At 44.3% G+C, this 10,381-nt stretch overlaps 1 protein-coding gene across 5 annotated transcripts in view; it reads left to right on the forward strand.

The window, feature by feature from the left end:
- Positions 1-6,918, forward strand: part of VPS8 (VPS8 subunit of CORVET complex) — a 231,790-nt gene extending 224,872 nt beyond the window's left edge. For 4 of the 5 annotated variants that reach the window (XM_007052610.4, XM_037909562.2, XM_043523175.1 and 1 more), the window contains 2 exons: positions 3,227-3,307; positions 5,953-6,918. In XM_007052610.4, coding sequence (XP_007052672.2) covers positions 3,227-3,307; positions 5,953-6,102 — 231 coding nt within the window. In that variant the 3' untranslated portion in view covers positions 6,103-6,918. The remainder of the gene's footprint in view (positions 1-3,226; positions 3,308-5,952) is intronic. The other variant, XM_043523177.1, reaches the window with a different exon arrangement.
- The last annotated feature ends 3,463 nt before the right edge of the window (positions 6,919-10,381 follow it).

Genomic DNA, 10,381 nt, shown 5'->3' on the forward strand with positions numbered 1-10,381 from the left:
AGCTCTCCAGTGTTGGGTAGTGCTGTGTGCATGAGTGGGACCTGCCCTCCAGCTGCTCCTCAGTAGTTAGTGCCCCAGCCTCTGACCAAATGGAATTCTTTCTTCCCAAGGTAGTTTATGGGCCTTTTCCAGGCTTAATTGACTTTGCAAGAGAGTGCTGGGGTCTTCTCTCCTCCCTTCATTGGGTAGTAGTTCAAAACCAAGTTAGAGGCTGAGGAGACATGTCCTCAGGCAAAGTGGCAATTCTGTCCTGCAGCACACTTTCTCCAGCAGACGCCTGGCCTTCATGCTCTTCGGCAGAAAGGGAAGGGTTGGCCTCCAAGAGGATGTTACAGGAGTAACTAGGTGTATCTGGGAAGGTGAGGTTCCTACCCTTTACGGTGATGAGAGTTCAGGGGTCTTCCCTCTATTGCTGCCCTTGGCAAGCCTAGACATCCAACAACTGCTAGCCTGAGCCAAGCCTAACCTGTTCTAATACAATAAAAACTAATACGCTATTCATTAAAACCAGATTGTGTGCCCCAGTTGGTGTTCAGCTTTTCATGAATATTGGCTTTAATACAGTAAAGAGAAAAAGAGTACTTTTGGCACCTTAGAGACTAACAAATTTATTTGAGCATGAGCTTTCATGAGCTACAGCTCACTTCATCGGATGCATGCAGTGGAAAATACAGTGGGAAGATTTATATACACAGAGAACATGAAACAATGAGTGTTACCATACACACTGTAACGAGAGTGATCAGGTAAGGTGAGCTATTACCAGCAGGAGGGAAAAAAACCTTTTGTACTGATAATCAAGATGGGCCATTTCCAGCAGTTGACAAGAATATGTGAGGAACAGTAGGGGGGGGAAATAAACATGGGGAAATAGTTTTACTTTGTGTAATGACCCATCCACCCCAGTCTTTATTCAAGCCTAAATTAATTGTATCCAGTTTGCAAATTAATTCCAATTCAGCAGTCTCTCATTGGAGTCTGTTTTTGAAGTTTTTTTGTCGAAGAATTGCCACTTTTAAGTCTGTAATCGAGTGACCAAAGAGATTGAAGTGTTCTCTGACTGGTTTTTGAATGTTATAATTCTTGACATCTGATTTGTGTCCATTTATTCTTTTACGTAGAGACTGTCTGGTTTGGCCAATGCACATGGCAGAGAGGCATTGCTGGCACATGATGGCATATATCACATTGGTAGTTGTGCAGGTGAACGAGCCTCTGATTGGTAGATATCACATCAGCCACACTATCAGAGGCTCGTTCACCTGCGCAGCTACCAATGTGATATGTGCCAGCAATGCCCCTCTGCCATGTACATTGGCCAAACCGGACAGTCTCTACGTAAAAGAATAAATGGACACAAATCAGATGTCAAGAATTACAACATTCAAAAACCAGTCGGAGAACACTTCAGTCTCTTTGGTCACTCGATTACAGACCTAAAAGTGGCAATTCTTCGACAAAAAGACTTCAAAAACAGACTCTGAGAGAATGCTGAATTGGAATTAATTTGCAAATTGGATACAATTAACTTAGGCTTGAATAGAGACTGGGAGTGGATGGGTCATTACACAAAGTAAAACTATTTCCCCATGTTTATTTCCCCCCCTACTGTTCCTCACACGTTCTTGTCAACTGCTGGAAATGGCCCATCTTGATTATCAGTACAAAAGGTTTTTTCCCTCCTGCTGGTAATAGCTCACCTTACCTGATCACTCTTGTTACAGCGTGTATAGTAACACCCATTGTTTCATGTTCTCTGTGTATATAAATCTCCCCACTGTATTTTCCACTGCATGCATCCGATGAAGTGAGCTGTAGCTCATGAAAGCTCATGCTCAAATAAATTGGTTAGTCTCTAAGGTGCCACAAGCACTCCTTTTCTTTTTGTGGCTACAGACTAACACAGCTGCTACTCTGAAACCTTTAATACAGTAGTTACTGACTTGCTGCTTTAATGTAAGGAATTGCTTAAGTATTTTCATTTGGGAAGGATTGTAGTCCTGCAGTTAGAACAGGAGACTGGGAGCCCTCAGGTTCTTTTCTCAGCACAGCCACTGAACTGCTGTATGACTCTGGGAAGGTTACAACCTCTATGCCCTGGGTTACATGCATGTGAAGTGTCAGTGTGTTCCATGCTTACTCTCAGCGGTGTTTTGAAACTTAAGGTTTGCAAAACATTTGAAGGTGCTGTTGAAGCACAAAATAACTTTGGTAATAAATACAGAATAAGTTAGGATGTTAAATGTACTTAAGTGATTAACATACTGTGATGTTGAGTGCGTAAGGCTCTGATTCAGGAAGATGCATTCACTACTTCTGCAATATACCTTTGTATAACCGTCACTAAAAATGCACAACCACAAAGAGTCAAGTGTCAGTGCTTGGTATTGTCAGGATAATACACTAGGGCTGAAATCCTGGGTCCATTGAAGTCAATGGCAAAACTCCCATCAACTTCATTCTTTCAGAGGTAGTATTAGTTCTCTTTTTGTAATTTGTCTTGAGCCACTACCGTGACTCCTGCTTTCCTACCCAAAGAGGTTCAAGGTAAGTTCATATTAAGGTGACTCAGTAAATAAACATTAGTTGTATTGTTATAATGACTCTGTATAAACAAAATCCTGTATAAAAATATTTTTTGCACATTTGAGAACATAGTGAAAATATTTTAGCATGAATATTTTATATATTGTTTTGTAAAAGTAAATTTCAGAAACTAGCAGCTAACGGGAATCCTCATTAATGCTGATCTGGCATCATTAGCTCTCAATAGATCATATTGTTGATCTTATTGTTTTGGAATACAAAATAGAAACATTTTAATATTCTAACCAAGCAAGGGTACAATAATTCTGGACAGGCTACCCCCCCTGCCTCTTCCCAGATTATTAATGTAATTAATATCTGTAAAGCACTTTAGAAATAAGAATTAAGCACAGTGTAGTGCTAAGTACACATTACAATGGTTTATGATGTCACCATAACCCCTTAGTATATTTAGAGCTTTGTGTTGTGTGGTTCAGTCTTTATTACTCTTTTTGCATAGAAAAGTGACATAAAGCAAAACAAGCATGTTCCCTTTTTTAACAAGGTACCAAACTGTAGCCTAGGTGCTCAGATCTCATGATAGTGAGCCAGTGTAAATACCTAGCTATATAGATTTAAATTTTGGTTATTTGATTTTTATGTCTCTAATTTTTTGTAACCTTGTAACTTTGTTTCTTAGACAAGTTCAGAGTCCCTGTTGGATTCCCAGCAAATCCAGGCTTTTGACCAACTCTGTCGACTCTATCGAGGAACCTCCAGGGTAAAGTGTCTTCATCTCTTCTTTTTAATTGGTGAATCAAATTGGACCCGACTCTGTGCCATCCGTTGGAGCTGGCAGTCTGGGTGCCAACTCTTCCCAAGAACTTAGAATCATAGAATATCAGGGTTGGAAGGGACCTCAGGAGGTCATCTAGTCCAACCCCCTGCTCAAAGCAGGACCAATCCCCAATTAAATCATCCCAGCCAGGGCTTTGTCAAGCCTGACCTTAAAAACTTCTAAGGAAGGAGATTCCACCACCTCCCTAGGTAACGCATTCCAGTGTTTCACCACCCTCCTAGTGAAAAATTTTTTCCTAATATCCAACCTAAATCTCCCCCACTGCAACTTGAGACCAGTACTCCTTGTTCTGTCATGTGCTACCACTGAGAACAGTCTAGAGCCATCCTCTTTGGAACCCCCTTTCAGGTAGTTGAAAGCAGCTATCAAATCCCCCCTCATTCTTCTCTTCCGTAGACTAAACATCCCCAGTTCCCTCAGCCTCTCCTCATAACTCATGTGTTCCAGTCCCCTAATCATTTTTGTTGCCCTCCGCTGGACTCTTTCCAATTTTTCCACATCCTTCTTGTAGTGTGGGGCCCAAAACTGGACACAGTACTCCAGATGAGGCCTCACCAGTGTTGAATAGAGGGGAACGATCACATCCCTCGGTCTGTTGGCAATGCCTCTACTTATACATCCCAAAATGCCATTGGCCTTCTTGGCAACAAGGGCACACTGTTGACTCATATCCAGCTTCTCATCCACTGTCACCCCTAGGTCCTTTTCTGCAGAACTGCTGCCGAGCCATTCGGTCCCTAGTCTGTAGCGGTGCATTGGATTCTTCCGTCCTAAGTGCAGGACTCTGCACTTCTCCTTGTTGAACCTCATCAGATTTCTTTTGGCCCAATCCTCTAATTTGTCTAGGTCCCTCTGTATCTTATCCCTACCCTCCAGTGTATGTACCTCTCCTCCCAGTTTAGTGTCATCTGCAAACTTGCTGAGGGTGCAATCCACACCATCCTCCAGATCATTTATGAAGATATTGAACAAAACCGGCCTGAGGACCAACCCTTCGGGCACTCCACTTGATACCGGCTGCCAGCTAGACATGGAGCCATTGATCACTACCCGTTGAGCCCGACAATCTAGCCAGCTTTCTATCCACCTTATAGTGCATTCATCCAGCTCATACTACTTTAACTTGCTGGCAAGAATACTGTGGGAGACAGTGTCAAAAGCTTTGCTCAAGTCAAGGAACAACACGTCCACTGCTTTCCCTTCATCCACAGAACCAGTTATCTCGTCATAGAAGGCAATTAGATTAGTCAGGCATGACTTGGCCTTGGTGAATCCATGCTGACTGTTCCTGATCACTTTCCTCTCCTCTAAGTGCTTCAGAATTGATTCCTTGAGGACCTGCTCCATGATTTTTCCAGGGACTGAGGTGAGGCTGACTGGCCTGTAGTTCCCAGGATCCTCCTTCTTCCTTTTTTTAAAGATGGGCACTACATTAGCCTTTTTCCAGTCGTTCGGGACTTCCCCTGATCGCCGTGAGTTTTCAAAGATAATGGCCAATGGCTCTGCAATCACATCCGCCTAGTCCCGAACCACTTCTTTCTCCACAGAGGGCTGGTCACCTCCTCCCCATGCTGTGCTGTCCAGCTTCTTTCAATGCTGCTGCAATATGGAAAGATAAGGTTTATTAAATCAAATTCTGATCTTTTTGGAGCTTACGAAGGCAGGATTTTCCACTCTCAAGACACAGGCAAAATTTCACACAGGCTGCTATCACCTTCAACTCCATTCTGCATTTAAGTGCCCTCACCCTGTTTTCAAAGGACCATATCCCACTTACCAAAATTCAAATATACAAATTACCATGTTAAAAAATATTAACATCCAAACTCATTTCAAAACAGTGTTTTGCCATATAAAATCCTTCTGACAATTGCAATTATTCCATGGTCCTTGCACTAATATAGGCACAGCTCACCCCGATAGATTGCTTTCTGTCTTTCACATACTTCTTGGGGGGAGGGGCTATCCATCTAAAATGCGGTACATTGCAGAGAGGGTGAAGGTGAGAACCCTCCTTGCTTGATCAGTGCTTAGGAACATAAGATTGCCATACAGAAATAGTCCTGTTCTGGATCCTGTTCTGGACAGTGGCCAATGTCACATGCCTCAGAGGAAAGGTATAAAAATCTTCAAAATAAGTGTCAGTAAGCAATACTACCCCACAAGAGACTCCTTTCTGCCTCCAGCTAGTGATCACCTCATACTGTGAATCAGAGGGTGAAAATCCCTTGTAACTTTGTCCTGCTTCATAGCTGTCATTGCTGTTCTCATTGTGGCATTGTGAGCACTTTCTCCGTAGTTAAGGGTTCAACCAGGGTTTCATACTAATCTGTTTGCCTCAGTAATATCCTGCTGCAATGAGTTTCACAGCTAACTATACAGTGGGTGCGAATGTATCCCCTTTGTCTTAATTGTATCATTGTTACTTGAATATCTTGTAAAAGGAAGGGGACAGGTGGAGGGATCCCATACTGTCCATGCGCTCACACACCCTTTAAAATAAATGCTTCTCTAAAGATTGCTCAGGCTTTTGTGTATTTAGTGGTGTATTTCTTTTTGTCTTGCAGTTAGCTCTCCTGACAGAATTGTCTCGAACTCATGGTGGTGAAAAACATGGGCTCCTCAATGTCTCTCAGGGTGACCCTGCACTGAACAGTGTCTTCCAGAATGAGAATTTCCAGCTGCATCTCACTCCCCCTCCACTGACAGAAGAGTAGCCCTCCCCTTGCCAGATCATGGGTGCAGTCCTTCCATGGTTGCATAAGAACATTCTGAGAAGGCTCCTACCTTCTCCTCCTCCTATCGATCCCGGAGCGTGAGTTTATTGGCTATGGGGCCTGCCCTACTAGGCTGGATTTGCTGCCCATTGCCATCATATCCTTCCCAAAATCCTTTGTGACATGTCACTTTGTGTCAGATGGCTTTACTGAGTTTGTAACCATGTGGAATCTATAGTAGTTTCTCTGCTGGCTTATTTTCCTCTGTTTCTTCTAACAAAACAGAAGGAACATCACAGAGATCACTGTTAGAGTTCTTGTCCAGTGGGATGCACTGAAAGCTATAAACTGTGCTGTCAATTCCATGTACTTTACTCAAGCCAAACACAGGAAGTTGAGGCATCTGTACTAACTCCAAGGTGACTGTGTCTGCAGCCAAAGCTTATCCAAATAATTGGAACCTATAATATGTTCATTTTTATTCCTCAGACAGATTGACCAAGGGAATACAGAACATGTCACATATCCAAACTCAGCATTTCTCAAAATGCCTCATCAACATTATAAGGGAAATAGCTAATTTATTTGAGTTTAAATTTAGTATCAGTAAAAATAATCTTTTCGACAAATCACTAACCCCCTCAGGATCTCCTGGATTATAAGCAGAGTGGGTGGTATGACTGCATGAAACACACTCAGCCCTTGAAAGGAGCTGAAACTGCAAAAGAGCATATATTTGTAAGTAAACCAACTTGTGTGCAATGCTCCTGTGAAACTACGTTCTCTAATAAAAATGCCCTGCCTTTAAACCCTTCAGTCCTGTATATAAATGTCTGTATTTAAACTGTGCTCTAGGAGCTGGTGGAGGGGTTACTGTGATAGATGCAGCTCTGTGAGAGAGTTCTCCTCCTCCTAAGTGCCATTAATCAGGAATTCCAGGGGCAAGAGAAATGTAGCAATTTACCATTCAGCAAACTTGGCAGCCACAAACCACTAAGTCAAGCTTATGCATATGAGCTAGTCGCTGTTCTAGTGGGTTCCACAAACATTTTTCTGTTTCCAATTGGGTGGAAGGAAATAAAAAGTAAATGTATATGGCCATTGTGACGGAATCCCTGGGGTGCAGCCTGGGACTGTGGGACCCCTGTGCCCCATAACTCTCCAGCCTGGTCTGTCTCTCACGATGATTTCTAGTGAGAAGCATTAAGCCCCTCTAGGCACTGTTATCACTCAGCACTACAGCATGTGAAGCTCCTCACCCAGCTAGATTGCATGAATGCTCCCAGAGCTACTCATGAATCACACAGCAAAAGGCACCAGCCGAACCCCTCCAGCTTCCAGCCTTGTACCTCAGGAATATACTGCCCTGCACTGCTCAAGATGAACAGTGCAAATTTATTAATTGGTTCAGCACTTCATCGATGGAAAGTGGATATATACCAGCCTTTGTAAACCTGAGCAAAACCCTTACCAAACGCTTCTGGCAAACTCACTGGTAAAGATAAACAGTTAAACAAATTTATTGACTGCAAAAGATAGATTTTAAGTGATTATAAGTCATAGGCAAAAAGTCAGTGGTTACCAAAAGAAAATATAAGCATGCAGTCTAAACTCTCAACCCTATTAGACCGGGCAACATCTAGATTAAGCAGTTTTTCTCACCCCACTGGATATTGCAGTTCATAGGACACTGGTTTCACCCTTGAAACCTGGGCCAGTCTCCTCTGTTGGAGTGTTCAGTCTTCTGAGTGTCCTTGTTGCTTGCAGCGTAGGTGTGGGAAGGAGAAAGACCAAGCATGAGGGCACTGTGTTCTGTTTTATACCCTTAGTCCATGTGCTTGGAGAACACAAGTCCAGGAATGTCTGGTGGCATTGCTGAGTCCCCAGGCAAGGTTGAGCAATTCCCCTGGTGTGGCCTTATGCAGGTGAGTCATTGAATTGTAACTCCCTTGCTGGACAATGGTTGTTTGACACCCCACCTGGGCGTTGGTTACTTTCCTTGCTGTTGTCTCTGGGAGCTAATATCTAGCTGATTCCCTAATTTACAGTATGTGTTACTGACAAACATAAAACACAATCTCGTCACTTCATATGTACTAATGATATACATATTTAGACAGAACAGTGACTTTCAGCAGATCATAACCTTTCCCCTGATGCCTTACATGGCCTGCTTTATATGCAAGATCACAATTGTATATAAATAAGGAATATGGGGGTTACAGGGCGCTCCTCTGAGGTATAGAGTGTCACAGCCATTATGGTGGTTGCTCCTAAGGCAATGGTCTACATGTTTATTGCCCTCCCCCTTTTTACTCAGTGGTCTGGACATGAGTTAGTCCAAAAAAGGATGGAATTTGAGTTTTCAATATTTTCTTCCTTTCCCACATAAGGATCTAGAACAGCCCCTCCTCCCAAGTTCTCTGTGAAAGAGGGTTGTAGTGCAGATGGAGTTGATGACTTGACAGTGTTGAGGATTGACCTCCTACGTATCCACAAGAAAAGTAATTCTCAGGCAGTAACACTGCAGGCACCTGAACATCACCCCTGTGGCAGTGGATTCCTCTCCTGGAGGGTGTGCACTAGAAGCAAGTGGTCAGTTCATGCTCCAGGCAGATCTCTCTGCTAAGGCTGTCCATTTCTATGGGTAGCAAGAGTGGATTTTGTTTTTGTGAACCCCTGTCATAATTTGTAATGCCTCCCCTGGTTTTGTTAAACTTTACAGTATTTTTAGTATCCCAGCAAATGTTTGATTCGACATGGAACTCCCAGCCATTAAACAAACCCTCCGACAGTGTTCTACAGCATGGGCCCCAGCCCTGCACTTGGAACAGGGTGGGTGGCGTGAATTATTGTGGAGGTCCCCAGATGAATGGCTGGAGTTTTTACGCAAATCAGACTAACTGCTGCACTGACTGGGCCAGCACTGAAAGATACTGCAGGATATAAAGCCCCAGCTCAGTGTACATAGGACATTAACCAGCCCAGGGGGCTGGACCTGAACTGGTAGTTTGGTAGAATTGTATTTATAAAGTGCTTCCCTTCCCCAGCTGAGGGACACAGGGTATTACACCGTGACCATATAAACGCTGCCACTTAGACAATACCAGCCTTAGTAAAATCCATGGACCACCCACACACTGCCTCTACCTCCATACTATTACTGAAAGAGGCCTTTACCCAAACCATCACTTTGTGCTGGCTGCCTGTAGTTGTGCCAGGTGGGTGCACGGTGATCAGGCTGCATTTAGTGCATATGCTGCTGGATTCTGCACATGTTGCATGTGGCGGTGAAGCCCTATGGAAAGGGAGTTCTTCTTCGAGTGTCAAGTAGCAGAGGGGTAGCCATGTTAGTCTGGATCTGTAAAAGCGGCAAAGAGTCCTGTGGCATCTTATAGACTAACAGACGTATTGGAGCATAAGCTTTCGTGGGTGAATACCCACTTCGTCAGATGCGTGTCTTCGAGTGATTGCTCATATCGATTCCAAGTAGGTGTGCATGCGTTGCGTGCATGGCTGCTGGAAAGTTTTCCCCTAGCAGCATCCATCAGGTCTGTGTGGAGCCCCCTGGAGGGGCGCCTTTGCTCCATATATGACCCTGCCGACCCAGCACCTCCTCAGTTCCTTCTTACCATCTGTGACGGTCGTTGGAACTGTGGCGTCTTGCTTAGCAAGTTCTCCACGTTTCCCTAGCTTGTTTTATAGTCGTTCTTAGAGTAGTTCTTATTTTTTCTTTAATTATTTTAGTTTATTTTTGTTGTAGTTAGTAGCAGTTGGGCTGGGGGTTTACCCTCCGTCCCAACCGCTTTTCCTTGAGAGGCTTTCATGCCCAAGTCTCCAGGATTCAAGCCCTGCAAAGTCCTGCTTCAAGTCCATGCCAATAGGCGACCCCCACAACTCTTGTCTGAAGTGTCTGGAAAAGGCTCACCAAGCCGATAGGTGGAAGATTTGCAAGGGGTTTTGTTCTAGGACCAAAAAGGAGCGTGACTTTTGCCTTAAGCACCTCCTTATGGAGGCGGCACTTAAATCCCAGCCTCCTTTGGCGCAGCAGGACCCGGCACGGAGTTCTTCAGTGCACAGTCCCCCGACTATGGCCAAGACCTGTGGCACCGCTGCTCCCTTGCACCGAAACCGGCAGCATCGACCCAGCACCGCTCCCATTCCCCAGCGCCAAAGCAGCACCGGAAGCAAGAGAAGAGTGGCTCTCCGTCCCAGAGACCCACCCCTCTGGAGCCAGCCAATGTGGTGCGTCCCAGAAAGGAGCACCCAGGGCCAGGCC

Source organism: Chelonia mydas, chromosome 9, assembly GCF_015237465.2.
Source record: "Chelonia mydas isolate rCheMyd1 chromosome 9, rCheMyd1.pri.v2, whole genome shotgun sequence".
In the NCBI taxonomy this organism is placed as follows: Eukaryota; Metazoa; Chordata; order Testudines; family Cheloniidae; genus Chelonia; species Chelonia mydas.